This window comes from Geotrypetes seraphini, chromosome 8 (assembly GCF_902459505.1).
Source record: "Geotrypetes seraphini chromosome 8, aGeoSer1.1, whole genome shotgun sequence".
Lineage (NCBI taxonomy): Eukaryota > Metazoa > Chordata > Amphibia > Gymnophiona > Dermophiidae > Geotrypetes > Geotrypetes seraphini.
In genome coordinates, this window is record NC_047091.1 from 51595750 (window position 1) to 51611822 (window position 16073).

Sequence of the window (16073 nt, forward strand, 5' to 3'; positions counted from 1 at the left end):
AGCACTAGCAAACAAGAAAACTTAGTTTTTCTGGTGAACAACGGAATATTTTAATAAAACGTCCAACCTTGCTGAATTATGTAGCTGAAAATAACGGGGATTTGAATTCAAGGACTGATTGGGAGAATCAAAGTAAGTCACTTATACAGCTGGAATTGCATGCAAACACATTAGCACAATATATTTCCCTTAAGATGATACCAAGGGGGTCTTCAGATATAGAAGGGCTCTATGTTATTCAATTATGATGTTCACTTTAGAGAGAAGTGGAATGCATTTTGAATAAATGTAGCATATATCTTATGCTATCAATCACTGAACAAATTACAAAAGTGGAATTAGAATTGAAGGAGAATATTAAATCCCTAGAGGCAACACTCAAATAATCTTGTGAAAATGAGGAATTTGAAAAACAGTTAGTAGATGTTCAGACAAATTTGGATGCCTATAGGGAAACAGTCAAGCAAACAAAAATAAAGAAATTTAAAAGGGACAAAAGGATTATGCATTAAATCAAGTATATACTTGGAAGTTTAAGAAAGATATGAACATCAATAGGAAATAATTTGAGGTTGACCGGCTATCATCTGATACAACCTCTGCAAGGGATATAGAAATGCCAGTCAGCTAGAAGAAGGAAGCAGAGGATGGTGGAAGGGTCAGGTGCTAAAATATGGGGATGGAGGAAGGGGAATGGGAATGGGAGAAAGAGGCAGGTGCTGGTGGTGGTGATAAGATAAGGAAGCAAATGCTGAGGAGCAGGGATGGGAGAAGGGGTATGCAAAATGATATGAAGGCTGGGCATGGAAGAAGGAAGTAGGTGGAATTACAAATAGTGAGAGATACCTGGAGTCTGACCATAGTACTGTGATATCGTTTCAGGATCTGCAACTTGCAGGACACTTACAGGTGCAAGACTGGCACTTTTATCGACAGATATCACATTATATTTAATCCTTGGATCCTAATATTTTGAATAAAGATATGATTGACATGGTTCGAGAAACCCTCACTTTGTCTTGACAAACTAAAGCCAGTTTATCCTTCTACCAGGATAGCCTGGGCAGTTTCAGTACTCCGTGGGACTATGCTGCTTTAGCAGAGGTCTGGAACAGAAGTCTTCCTCCCGTGGAGCAGATTACGGGGGATGGCCTGCATCTCCTTATGAAATATCTCAAGAACTTGACTCGATTAGTTATTTCACAGGAAATGCAGTATAAGTTTCTCCTTCATCTATATGTGTCACCCTATCATGCATATATTTCTGGTATTTATCCTCATGCAAAGTGTCTGCTCCATATGTTCTGGTTCTGTGAGAGGTTACAAACTTTCTGGTCCTTTACATTACGTAGGTTTTAAACGTCTCTATCATATCTCCCCTCTCCCGCCTTTCCTCCAAGGTATACAGATTGAGATCTTAAGTCTGTACCCATGCACCTTATGATGAAGACCACATACCATTTTAGTAGCCTTCCTCTGGACCGACTCCATCACTTTTATATCTTTTTGAAGGTGCGGCCTCCAGAATTGTACACAATATTCTAAATGAGGTCTCTTTTTCCCTACTGGCAATACCTCTCCCTATGCAACCCAGCATCCTTCTAGCTTTCACTGTCACTTTTCAATCTGTTTGGCCACCTTAAGATCATCACATACAATCACACCCAAGTCCTGCAGATATCCTATTTTCTCAAGCACGATCTTTAGGCTTGTCTAGATGGGGAAAATGAATTGCTGCATAAGGCTTCTTTATTAGCAAGAAAATGTATTCTTTTGCATTGGAGACATTCTGAAACTCCCACTCTCACCTTAAGGAGAAACAAAATGTTTATATTGTTGAAAATGGTCTATTTGGATGCTAAACGAGGTTAACCTAGGTTGTGGAAACAATATAAAGATATTTGTTCATCTGTATGGGACGGATTGTCTCATGGAGCACTGCCGCTTTCACATCGACGTCGCAGGAAAATCATCTGCCTCTTAAAGCTTCTTTGAGTGATCTAAGACAGTGGAAATCAGATGGGGCTAAATCTGGACTGTATGCTGGATGTTCCATGACTACCCACTTCAGTTTTCTAAGTGTTTCCAATGTGTGGGCTGCAGTGTGAGGGAATGCATTGTTGTGCAACAATACAATGCCCTTTGACAGTGTTCCTCTTCTTTTAGAGCAGATAGTGGATTTCAGCTCTCTTTGAAGCATGCAATAGGTTGCAATTGTGACAGTTGTTTCTGAGAGGAGAGAAAGAGGGAAGATGACATTCTCTTTCTGAGAGGAGAAGAGTAGAAGATTTATCTTTGGGTAAGTACTATACATTATTTTACTCTGAGCTTTAATAGGTTTGGGAAGGAAAGCTAAATTGTAGGTTCCCTTCTATAGACAGCTAAAAGAGTAAACTTTACTTAGCCATACTCCATAGAATAATAGCCTTTTAAAGTTCTACAGTTTTGTAAGCTTGAACCTTCTGCTAGAGATAGTTTCTGGCAGGCAGAGCAGGGTCTGGTTTAGACATACAGACAAAATTACATTCCTTTAGCCTTTGGAAGCGTTTGCAGATTGGATTTCAGTAGCAGAGCGTGTATGTATGCCAGTGGTTTAACTGTCCTGACAACTATGAAGATAAGTAACCTGTTGCACAAATGGATTTATAACTGTGAAATTAAAAAGATTTAAATAGTACTTGATGGAGTTTTTTCAGAGACCAATGACTGTGCTAGCTCTATTACAGGACTTTAATGCACTGAAAATAAGGAGCGATAATTTCTGAGGTCTCTTTGCTCCACTTTTTTGGGATGGTATAGCTCTGTATGTGTGGGGTTCTTTCTGTTATAGATGTCTGATGCTACTATATTAATGCATGTTTAATTAAGATCTTCATACGCCACATTCTACATGCTTTCTCACTTGTTTTTAAAAGAAGGCTTAGTGCGTTTGAAAGAGAGTTTGCATGCTTATTTAAGAGTACAATGGAATAGCAAAACAAAATAAAACACAATAGAAAATAACTTTAATATGAGAACAGAAAACAACATAATACAAGAACAGTATTATACAACACAAAAGATATCTCAGGCACTCAGAAGAGATGATACCTGCAAGAGCTTTGATCCGGGAGCATTCAAAGAGTTTGGCGGTAGCTGTGGCCTCGTCCCAGGCACGGTCAACATTCTCCCAGCGGTTGTTGTTGTTGACCTGCGGCTGGTGGACCTCCATGTTGTCCAGCTCCACTGCAACACTGGCCATTGAAGCGACATGAACCTAGTACAGAAATTTCTATAATCAGCAGCAGATCAGCTTTAATGACAGAAGTACAAAGGTTATAGGGGCTGTCTTTTCACAACACAGAAATAGGCCCTGAGCCATTTAAAATTCTTCTTACTCTTACAGCTTTTTACACAGGGCAAACAGCCCACATCTTATCTATGCCCTTTTCATAACCCCTTCCTGCATTCTGCATTCAGTATATACTAACTTGCTGGTCATTCCATCATTAATACATGGGTTGATTCGTAAGTCATGGCAACTAGTTTTTTTCTCTTGAATATTTGCCAACATTGGAAATTTAATATGTTTTAAAGCATGTAACATGCACTTCTTAATGTTGCCACCAGATGAGATGAGTGCAGCGGTCTATGGTACGGAAGAAGCATAAAACATGACATTTTAAATCATCATTTTATTATGGCATACAGCATAAACAAACTGTTCAACTGTTAACATCCTTCAAATTAGTCTCCCAGGTTGACAACGGTTCAATGCCATCAATGGGAAAGATGGTGAATACCATCAGCTGCATTTAAAGTAAGAGCGTTGTTTGACTTTAGTTACTTCCATTATGCACCGCTGTCACCAAAAGATTGACATTGGGGGTGTGATCAATTCCAGACCACTGCACTCATCTCATATACGACAGCAACATTAAGAAGTACATGTTGCACACTTTCCAATGTATATATTAGATTTCCAGTCTTGGAACCTTTTCATGAGAAAAAAATAGTTGTCATGACTTATGAATCAATCCTCGTATAAATTACGGTTAAACATAGAAACATAGAAGATGACGGCAGAAAAGGGCTACAGCCCATCAAGTCTGCCCACTCTGCTTACCCACCCGTCTATGCCCTAATGCACTGCATTCTTTGGAACTCACTTCCTATAGCTTCATCAGAAACCCTCTGAGAAGAAATTTAGAGCTGCTCTGAAAACCTGGGTTTTTACCCAGACTTATTAATTATGGCTGGCTAGATAGGGCACCAGGGCGTTCCTCTCCCCTTTTGTGTTTTAGTAACATTAGTTTAGTCTATGGAAGAAATGTTGTAAAACACAGACACAAAAGTAACAGTCAATGAATACAAGAGAGGATAATTTATTAGCAACTCATCAATAACAGTATGATATATATATATATATATATATATATATATATATATATATATATATATATATATACAGTGGTGCCTCGCATAACGGACGCCTCGCACAGCGAATGCTGCGCATAACGAACTTTTTGTCTTGCTCCCTATAACGAACTTCGTTTCACACAACGAAGTCGCCCGAGGGGGGCGGAACTACTCTCGCCGCTTCCTAATGTGAGCCGGGAACAGCAGCACCCTCCTGTCTGAATGCAGTGTTCCATCATCTCCCTCCACCTTACCTTAGATGCCGAGTTTTCCGGCTTTCTTTTTCGGCCAGCCACACACTTTCAAAGAGCAGCACATGCGCGCATGCTCTGTTGTTCAATCTTCTCCTCTGACGCAACCGGAAACCGGAAGTTGCAGGAGAGGAGAACATTGATCAACTCCAGCAGCTGCGCGTGCACAGCTTTTTGAAAGCGTGCGGCTGGGTGAAAAAGAAAGCTGGCAAACTCTGCATATAAGGTGAGGTGGAGGGAGGGAAATGTAGGGCTGCAGAACGAATTATTTTGTTTTACATGTATTCTTATGGGAAAACAGGGCTGCAGAACGAATTATTTTGTTTTACATGTATTCTTATGGGAAAACGCGTTTCACACAACGAACTTTTCGCATAACAAACTTGCTCCTGGAACGAATTAAGTTCGTTGTGTGAGGCACCACTGTGTATATATATGTGTGTGTGTATATATATGTATGTATATATATATATATATATATATATATATATATATATATATATATATATATATATATATATATATATATATATATATATATATATATATATATATACACACACACATATATATACACACTGTATATAATTATAAATAAAGGTTTTAAGAATGTAAAAAAGTAAATTCTAGCAGAATAAACCAAGGTTCTTTCCTTAATGAGAGGTTTTTCTTCCAGATAGTGCCGATGGGTAGAATCACACATGGTTTTGAATATCTCCTGAGAAAGCTCTTAATTGAGTGAAATGGGGAAGCTCCGTTGAGCAATAGTATCATCTTAACAAAATCATTTGACAACCGATCCAGTCACAGAAGCAGAGAATTGAAAGTACTGGCAGTGCATTCGGAACAAAGCTAAGTATAAGCAAGGCTTCATTGTGATTGGAACAAATGAGTTTACCATCAACATGACTATCAATATAAATGAAATTTTAAATGTTTGAAAAATTAAAAACTTGAAAATTTCATAAATGAAGATTGTTAAATATAAATAAAATATTGATATACGGGGGGAAAAAAAAGGAGACTAATGAATGTCCGCGGGAGGTTGGTACGACAAGACTAGTTCTAAAGTATTAAAGATTCAAAAAGTGAAAAAACAAAAACATATAAGAAGGAAAGAATACATCCCTTAAGTTCATCATTCAGTAAAGGGTGATTTGTCATTGACATAATATTTGAAACGGTTATGATCACCCGTGAACAGTGATATCCCAAATGATCTTAATTAAACAAACAGAAAGATTTGGGAACCAGTATAATAATATCACGGAAGTTTAGCTTGAACCTGTTTGGATAATTATAATTTACAAACACCAGAAGGAAATTTTATATATCTGTAGCCTCTTTCTACCCTGATAAGCATCCCAATCTGTTACTAGCTGGAGGGAAGTAGGAGGCGAAGAGAGAGAAAGCCTGTATTTGTAGCTTTTAGGGGAGAAGGGCAGGTTATTGACAAGCCTTAGCTCTGCTTTGTCTGACAAGACTACAGTACTATAGTACAAGTGGATATAGAGAAAAGCTGTAGTACAGTAGACAGCTGGAAAGCTAGAGGATGAAGGTTTCAGTATCCAGCAGCTCCTGGCATTGTGAGGTAGCCTTAGCGATATACCAGGGTAATTCATAAATAATGCACACTTTTTTTTTTTTTTTTTTAATAAACATCATTTTTATTAAGTTTTTGGTTGTTTTTTTTCAATACAATCAACAAACAATACAAACAAGAGGAAATAGCAGTAACAGTCAGGTCGTTCGTGTTATTCCTTCACGAAGACCCACAGAAACCAACCCCCACCACCACCACCACCAGAACCCCCCCCCCAAAAAACACTATTTTTTTAATTTACACATTTTCTTTTTTTTTTTCAAGTATTTCTTTACAATCCTTCAATATAGTCTACCTGCTTTGCAATGACTGAGTCCCAACACCGTTTTTGTTCAGTTGCCGAATGGCTCTGGTACCAGCGGAAAAAAGCTCTTCCAGAGAAGTAAAACAATGTCCACACATAGGTTGTTTCAACTTTGGAAAAAGGTCGAAGTCTGGTGGACTCATGTCTAGACTGTAGGGAGCATGAGGTAACACATCCCAGCCGTACTTGCATAGTTTTTCAATGACGACATTCCCTATATGTGGGCGAGCATTGTTGTGAACAATGAGTAGCCCAGCCAAGAGCAACTGAGGTCGGGTTTTGTGCATTTTTCTACGCATTTTTTTTGCAAAAAATCACAATAATACACTGCTGTGACACTTGTTCCACATGGAACTTTGTCTGTAATGATGATGCCTTCATGATCATAAGCAAAAATCATAATTTGCTTGACTTTTGATTGAGCTCGTCAAAATCTTTTAGCCATGGGGAAGAGCTCTCCACTCGTCATTGAAAAACTATACAAATATGGCTGGGAGGTATTACCTCATGCTCCCTACAGTCCAGACATGAGTCCACCAGATTCAAACTTTTTGCAGTGTATTCATTGATTATTTTAATTTTGTTGTTTTAAATTATTTAGGGGCTATTTTACTAAGCCATGGTAAATTTAGCACTTACCACAAGGTTAACACCCAAATTATACTGTGTTAAGTGCAAAGGTTGTGTAGTTAATGCAGGGGGCATGCTTTGAGTCTGTTCTGCATTTATAGAACTGAGCAGAAAGCTAACATAGGGGCACTGCATTGCATGGCAGGGCCATGCTATCAGTCCAGGCATGTAATGTAGCCCTGGCACTATGAAACTGAGAGCTGCTGGCTGTAGTAATACAACAGGTTCATGATCCACCCCCTCCCCCACAGCTTCTGATGTCCTTCCTGCAGTTTACGATGCCATCTCTCCCTCCCTCCTCCCCCACACAAAGAGTTTCTAATAACCCCTGTAGGCAGGATCCCCTCCTGCAAATACTGAGACCCCCTGCAGATTGGCAGCCCTACCTCCCAAGAAAATGCCTGACCCTGAAAGCAATATTCCTTATTTGGAAAGATGACCCCCTAGCTGCAAGATTCTCTCCTTTCTGCCCTAGCCCAGGAAGCAGAGGTCAGCTAAAACTACTTGTCCCCTACCAAAGTAGAGAGGTACAAATTCCTGGAGCCCACTCCAAGTTTACAGAATCTCTAAGGACCCCTATTTTCCTGAGTTTAGGGCAGGGTGGGCAACCAAGATCCTTGAGGACCACAATCCACTGAGGTTTTCAAGATTTCCACAATGAAAATGCATGTACAGTCCCCCATCCAGATTTGCGGTTTCTCCAATCGCGAATTTGGTTATTCGCAATTTTTCTTTTAGCCTTGATTTTTAATTGAGAAATGCTACCCTGGACATCCCCCAGACCTTACCTGGTGGTCTAGCGGCGACGAAGGGCAAGAGCAATCTTCCTACGCTCCTGCCCTGTGCAGAACCGTGCTGTGTGTTCCCATGGTCTCAAGACTGTAACGAGAGTTTCCGTTGTAGTCTCGCAAGACAACGGGAACACACAGGGGTAGGAGCATAGGAATATCACTCCTGCCCCGCGTCGCTGCTAGATCACCAGGCAAGGTCAGGGTTGCAGGAGGGAGGCGGAGGTGAGTCAGAGCAGGTCAAAAAATTATTCGTGGACCGGCTCTGCCCTTAACTCCCGTGAATATTGAGGGTCTGCTGTACTTCTTTCAATGTATGCAAATAGATCTCATGCACATTCATTATAGAAATTCTGAAAACCCGACAGGTTTGTGGCCCTTAAGGACCACAGTTGCCCACCCCTGGTCTAGAATTATGCCAGAGCTGAGAGATGCTAGGGGCCAGATCTCTAGGTGACAGAATGCGGATATTCCTATGGTGAGTGCAAGTGTAAATGAGGAAGAGGCAACCAATACTGTCCCTACAATAAGTAGAGTCTAAGAAATCTGTAAAGCTATTTCATGGTCCTATGGCAAGGTCACAAAAGGAGACTGACTACCAGTTATGGCTCAGAAGCATTTATTTATTTATTTAACTTACTCACTTATCTAGGCTCTCCTTTGACTAGAAATATACCCCAAATGTTGCCATTGAACAGCACTGCCACTAACCACCGACAAGCACTTTTCTGTAGCCTGCAAAACCTTCCCCAATAATCACTGTTCAAATCAGCATAGCCAACATCAGTGGATACAGGACTTTGTTTTCAGCATCAACAGCAGTGATAAGTGCTGGCCTTCACCTTCAGTGCTGACAGTGGCAATAAGCACTGGCCTTTGTTTTCCATACATACGGTTTCAATGAGCGCTAGATCTCACCGAAGCCCTTTTTAATATTATTCATTCAACTTATACCACCTGTCCCACCAAATGATCTAAGACAGAGGGGATATGATAGAGACTTATAAGATAACAAAGGGCATAGAGAAAGTGGAGAGAGACAGATTCTTCAAACTTTCGACAACTACAAGAATGAGAGGGCATTCTGAAAAATTAAAAGGGACAGATTCAGAACCAATGCTAGGAAGTTCTTCTTCACCCAACGGGTGGTGGACACCTGGAACGCGCTTCCAGAGGGAGTGATAGGACAGGGTAAGGTATTGGAATTCAAGAAGGGATTGGACAATTTTCTGAAGGAAAAGGGGATAGAAGGGTATAGATAGAGGGCTAGTATACAGGTCCTGGACCTGATGGGCCGCTGCATGAGCGGATGGTATTGGATTTCAAGAAGGGATTGGAGGGGATAGAAGGATATGGATAGAGGGCTAGTACAGGTCATGGACCTGATGGGCCGTCGCGTGAGCGGACTGCTGGGCATGATGGACCTCAGGTCTGAACCAGCAGAGGCACGACTTATGTTCTTATGTTCTTATGACAGTGGATTACAAACTGAAACAAAAGAAATGTTGAAGAAATGGAACACCAACTGAAAGACCTTGTTTTCCTTTAGTCCAATCATTTTTTTGGTCTGTTCTCCTGGACTTCAATTCCTAGAGCTACTGAAGGTGTAGGGCTTTGTCTGTCTGCCACTTAACCATTGGATCCTCCTGTATGAGTTCCACATCTGTGCCTCCAAGCAAAGGCTTCACAGGAATATTTTCCTTCTCCAAGCTTTCTTAACCTTCACTTTCAAGGCAGAAAAGCACTGTCAAATGATTCTACAGAAGCTAACCTACTCAAGTCATGGATTGCTAGGGGCTTTTTTGAGCTTTGAGCTGTTTTACGAGTCCTACATGCGTTTACAAGCTTTATTTTTAAAGTTCGTATTCCCAGCACTGGAGCGACACCTAGTGGACCTAAACACACCCCTGAGGCAGGCCTTCACCTGGAGGCCAAAACACAGACCGTGTCGGGTTATCAACTGGATCCTTTCACAATAAGGATATTACGTTTATAGGATTTTTTTTTATTCATGTGTTTCTACATGTATTTTATTTTAAGTTTATAGATAAAAGATTGTCTCAAGGTTGACATATTCCATCCCATTCCCCACTTGTTCTCTTTCTGGCAGCTTCTGACAATGCCACTGATGTGCCCTAGGAGCCCGAGACCCTCTACGCGACCACTAGCTCATTGCCAGACATCATAAGAGTATCCTGGCTATCCAAATAAACTCATGTAAACCGTTATCCCAGGACAAGCAGGCAGCATATTCTTAACGCATGGGTGACGTCACCGACGGAGCCCCGGTACGGACCTTTTTAACTAGAAAGTTCTAGTTGGCCGCACCGCGCATGCGCGAGTGCCTTCCCGCCCAACGGAGGAGAGCGTGGTCCCCAGTTAAGATAAGCCAGCTAAGAAGCCAACCCGGGGAGGAGGGTGGGACGTAAGAATATCTGCCTGCTGTCCCTGGATAACACCTGTTACGGTAAGTAACTGTGCTTTAACCCAGGACAAGCAGGCAGCATATTCTTAACGCATGGGTGACCTCCAAGCTAACAGAAAGGGAGGAGGGATGGTTGGCCATTAGGAAAATAAATTTTGTAACACAGATTGGCCGAAGTGTCCATCCCGTCTGGAGAAGGCATCCAGAAAGTAGTGAGTAGTGAACGTGTGAACTGAGGACCAAGTGGCAGCCTTGCAGATTTCCTCGATGGGCGTGGAACGGAGGAAAGCCACAGAAGCAGCCATAGCTCTGACCCTGTGGGCCGTGACAGCACCTTCCAGTGAGAGACCGGCCCGAGCATAACAGAACGCAATACAGGCAGCAAGCCAGTTGGAAAGCGTCCGTTTAAAGACAGGACGACCTAGACGGTTAGGATCGAAGGTCAGAAAGAGCTGAGGGGACAAGCGGTGAGCCCTGGTACGGTCAAGGTAGTATGCAAGGGCACGCTTACAATCCAGCGTGTGCAACGCCTGTTCCCCAGGATGAGAATGGGGTTTAGGGAAAAAGACAGGCAACACAATGGACTGGTTGAGGTGAAAAGCCGAGACCACCTTGGGAAGGAATTTAGGATGGGTACGCAGAACCACCTTGTCATGGTGAAAAACAGTGAACGGTGGATCGGCGACCAGTTCATGCATCTCACTAACCCTCCTGGCAGAGGTGATGGCAATGAGGAAAAGCACCTTCCATGTTAGAAGTTTGAGCGAAGTTGTGGCAAGAGGCTCAAAAGGGGGTTTCATGAGGGCTGATAAAACCACATTCAGGTCCCAGACAACAGGAGGAGGCTTCAGAGGTGGTTTGACATTGAAGAGGCCTCTCATGAACCGGGAAACCAGTGGATGAGCCGTGAGAGGTTTTCCGAGGATAGGCTCATGAAACGCAGTGATGGCACTGAGATGGACTCTGATTGAGGTAGACTTGAGGCCAGCATCGGTCAGAGAGCAAATAGTCCAGTACAGTTTCCACCGCTAATGAGGTGGGATCGTGATGATGCAGTAGACACCAAGAGGAGAACCTGGTCCACTTCTGATGGTAACATTGGAGGGTGGCCGGTTTCCTGGAGGCAGCCAAAATGCGACGGACAGGCTGAGACAGATTCTCTGGAGAGGTCAGCCCGAGAGAAAGCTGTCAGGTGGAGTGAAGACAGATTGGGATGCAGTAGAGACTGACGTTGCTGCGTAAGTAGAGTAGGAAACACAGGAAGAGGAATGGGCTCCCTGGAGCTGAGCTGAAGCAGGAGGGAGAACCAGTGTTGGCGAGGCCACCGAGGAGCGATGAGAATCATGGTGGCCCTGTCCCTGCGGAGTTTGGATAACGTCCGTAACATCAGAGGTAGTGGAGGAAAGGCATAGAGGAACCGATCCGTCCAGTTGAGCAGGAATGCATCTGGGGTCAGACGATGAGGAGAGAAGAGTCTGGAACAGAACTGGGGCAGCTGATGGTTGTGAGGCGCTGCAAAGAGGTCCACCTGCGGAGTGCCCCAGCGAGCAAAGATGGAGTGGAGTGTTGAAGGGTCCAGAATCCACTCGTGAGGTTGAAGGATGCGGCTGAGATTGTCGGCCAGGGAGTTCTGTTCGCCCTGGATATAGACAGCCTTGAGGAAGAGATTGCGGGCCGTGGCCCAGGTCCAGATGCTGAGAGCTGACAAAGGAGGCGAGATCCGGTGCCGCCTTGCTTGTTTATGTAGTACATGGCGACTTGATTGTCTGTGCAAAGGAGAAGAACCTGAGGGCAGAGAAGGTGCTGGAAGGCCTTGAGAGCATAGAACATGGCTCTGAGTTCCAGGAAATTGATGTGATGTTGACGCTCCTGAGGGGTCCAGAGTCCCTGGGTGCGTAGATCTCCCAGGTGAGCTCCCCACGCATAGGGGGAGGCATCCGTGGTTATGATCATGGAGTGAGGGAGTAGATGAAAGAGTAGACCCCTGGAAAGATTTGAGGAGTTCAACCACCATTGAAGAGATTGCTGAAGAGACGATGTCACAGAGATGGGATGAGAAAGAAGATCCGTGGTCTGTGACCATTGGTTGGCAAGAGTCCATTGAGGTGTCCTGAGGTGGAGTCGCGCCAGAGGAAGCACATGGACCATCGAGGCCATGTGGCCCAGGAGAACCATCATCTGTCGGGCAGGAATGGAGTGATGAAGGAGCACCTGACGACAGAGGTGGAGCAGGGTCCGTTGACGGTCGGAGGGGAGAAACGCCCTCATTAGTGTGGTGTCGAGAACTGCTCCAATGAACTGAAGTCGCTGTGTGGGAAGCAGATGCGACTTGGGGTAGTTGATCTCGAACCCCAGGAGATGGAGGAAAGAGATGGTGTGATGAGTGGCTTGTAGCACAAGTGGAGACGTAGGTGCTTTCACCAACCAATCGTCCAAGTAGGGGAACACCTGGAGGTTGTGAGATCTGAGGAAGGCCGCAACCACAATAAGGCACTTGGTGAACACCCTGGGCGATGAAGCGAGGCCAAAAGGTAGCACTTTGTACTGATAGTGACGGTGCTGTATCTGAAACCGTAGGTAGCAACGTGAAGTCGGATTGATTGGGATGTGAGTGTAGGCCTCTTTGAGGTCCAGGGAACATAGCCAGTCGTGTTGAGAGAGAAGAGGGTAAAGCGTGGCAAGGGAGAGCATTCTGAACTTCTCCTTGACCAGACACTTGTTGAGGTCCCTGAGATCGAGGATGGGACGAAGGTCTCCTGTCTTCTTGGGAACCAGGAAGTAGCGGGAGTAGAATCCCTGACCCCTTTGGTCCGGAGGCACCTCTTCGATGGCATTGAGAAGAAGGAGGGATTGGACCTCCCTCAGGAGGAGGGGGGTTTGGGAGGAGTGAGAAGCAGACTCTACGGGAGGATTGTCTGGTGGAAGAGTCTGGAAGTTGAGAGAGTAGCCGTGGCGAATGATGTTGAGGACCCATTGGTCCCAACGGCTGAGGAAGATTTGGAGGCGACCTCCGATAGGCTGAGGAAGAGGCAATGATGATGGGAGACTGGCTATGCCCTGGAGGAAAAAGTCAAAAGGGCTGAGATGGTTTTGACGGAGGGAGAGGCTTAGCAGGTTGGTGAGACTGTGAGCGAGCTTGAGATTGATGCTGTTGACGAGGTCGGCGAGGCTGCTGTTGAGGCGGGTTGAGAGTCTGGCCGAGAACCTGCGCTGGTATGAAGACTGCTGTCTGTAGGTGCGAGCAGGTGGAGTCTTCTTTTTAGGTTTAATCAGAGTGTCCCACCTGGTCTCATGTGCTGAGAGTTTCTGGGTTGTTGAGTCCAGGGACTCTCCGAAGAGTTCATCACCAAGACAAGGTACGTTAGCCAGGCGGTCCTGGTGGTTAATGTCCAGGTCAGAGACTCTCAGCCATGCCAAACGTCGCATGGCCACCGCCATGGCAGATGCGCGAGAGGTCAGCTCAAATGAGTCGTAGATGGAGCGAACCATGAATTTCCTGAGTTGGAGGAGGCTGGAAATATGTTGCTGGAAAAGAGGGACCTTACGTTCAGGAAGGTATTTCTGTAAGGAGGAGAGCTGTTGCACCAGATGCTTCATGTAGAAGGAGAAGTGGAAGGTGTAGTTGTTGGCTCTATTGGCTAACATGGCATTTTGGAAAAGGCGCTTACCAAATTTATCCATGGTCTTTCCCTTTCTGCCAGGAGGGGTGGAGGCATATACACTGGAACCCTGAGATTTTTTCAAAGTAGATTCCACCAGGAGGGACTCGTGGGGCAATTGAGGTTTATCAAACCCTGGGATTGGAATAACCCGGTACAAGCTATCCAATTTACGAGGGGCTCCAGGAACCGTGAGGGGAGCTTCCCAGTTTTTATAGAAAGTTTCCCGTAAGATGTCGTGGACGGGCAACTTCAGAAATTCTTTGGGAGGTTGCTCAAAGTCTAGGGCATCGAGGAAAGCCTGAGACTTTTTAGAGTCGGACTCTAAGGGAATGGAAAGAGCTGCTGACATCTTCCTAAGGAATTTGGAGAAAGAGGATTGCTCTGGTTTGGAGACGGTGTCGGTCATGGAGGGTTCTTCGTCGGTTGACGAAGCGTCCTCCTCGGTACCGTGAGGGGAGTCTTCCCACAAATCTGGGTCCCTAACGTCGGGGTGCGTACGTTTGGACATCGGTGTGGAGGGATCGGCATGGCGGGTCTTTGAAAGAGATTTGCCTGAGCGCACCGAGGCAGTACCGGGTGAGGAAGACCGATGTCGTTCCTGGGACCGGACAGGGTCGGCAGCATCACGGGTATGTACTGTAGGTGTTTCTGCCAAGAGCACCGGCATGGAAGTATTAATCGGTACCGAGGGGGTCGACACCGATGGGACAGTGTGAGGCTCGGACCGGTCCCGTACCGGAAGGTGCGGTGCCAGCAACGCCGGCAACAGTTGTTGGAGCTGTTGTTGCAGCTGCTCCTGTAACTGTGTTTGGAGTATGGCCGCGATGCGGTCGTCCAGGGGAGGCACCGGTACCGCTTTTTTCTTCTTCGGTACCATAGGTGCCGCTCTACGCTCCGGCGATGAGGAGGCCGATGATGAGGCACTCACCGAGATCGGAGCGGAGCGTTTGCGGGGCCGGTGCGGTGCCGGGAGGGCGCTCAAGGGAAGTGGGAGGCTTCTTAGCCGGCTTACCTGGGCCAAACGACCCCGAGGAAGGGTCCGGTGGTGTTGATGTCGTCGGTGCCGACTTTTGTGGTGCCGTCGATGTCGCAGCCGGTTCCATGGCAGATCCGGTACCAAACAAAATATTTTGCTGGATCTGCCGATTTTTCAAAGTACGCTTTTTAAGCGTAGCACAGCGGGTGCAGGTGTCAGCCCAATGCTCTGGACCCAAGCACTGGAGGCACAAATTGTGTGGGTCGGTGAGGGAGATCGGGCGTGCACACCGCTGGCACTTCTTAAAACCCGGTTGAGGGGGCATGAATGGAAACACGGCCTCCGCAAAATTGAACCCGGAGGCGTGTATGGTGGCAACAGGCCCCGCCGGGGCCGGCCTGAAAAAATAAGGAAAACTCGACGAGTTTTTTTTTTTTTTTGAAAACAAAAATAAAGGGAATCCGATAAGAAAAAAGGAAAAAAAGTGAAAAAATACGCGAGCGGGAAGGCAAAAATTAGTTTTTCAACGGCCGTTGAAAACACATGCGTCTTCTTCGCTCCGCGGAAACGAAGAAACTGGGGACCATGCTCTCCTCCGTCGGGCGGGAAGGCACTCGCGCATGCGCGGTGCGGCCAACTAGAACTTTCTAGTTAAAAAGGTCCGTACCGGGGCTCCGTCGGTGACGTCACCCATGCGTTAAGAATATGCTGCCTGCTTGTCCTGGGATAAAAGCTCTTCCCTTCAAATTAACGAATTCAAGAGAAAAGGCAGTGAGTCCCTTCTAGGTAACTCCGCCTTACTTCTATCTCTTGGGCTCCGCAGCTTCCATGCACTTACACTTAGGTACACCACTGTTCCGTAGATCTGGAAGGGATTTTCTCCCAACAGACAGGCCTCCCAAAGGTCCTTAGCCCTAGAGATCAAAGGGGAGGCTAAGCTGGATGCTCCTGTCCCCCCCCCCCCCTTCATATGCTGTGCAGCACATGGCACAAGGGTGCTCTTCAAGCAACCATCCAGTGCAACTCTGCCATGAAT

At 45.3% G+C, this 16073-nt stretch overlaps 1 protein-coding gene across 3 annotated transcripts in view; it reads right to left on the reverse strand.

The window, feature by feature from the left end:
* SPTBN4 (spectrin beta, non-erythrocytic 4) overlaps positions 1 to 16073 on the reverse strand; it is a 420524-nt gene that overhangs the window by 375337 nt on the left and 29114 nt on the right. For all 3 annotated transcript variants that reach the window (XM_033954096.1, XM_033954095.1, XM_033954094.1), the window contains one exon: positions 3091 to 3256. In XM_033954096.1, the coding sequence (XP_033809987.1) occupies positions 3091 to 3241 (151 nt within the window). In that variant the 5' untranslated portion in view covers positions 3242 to 3256. The remainder of the gene's footprint in view (positions 1 to 3090; positions 3257 to 16073) is intronic.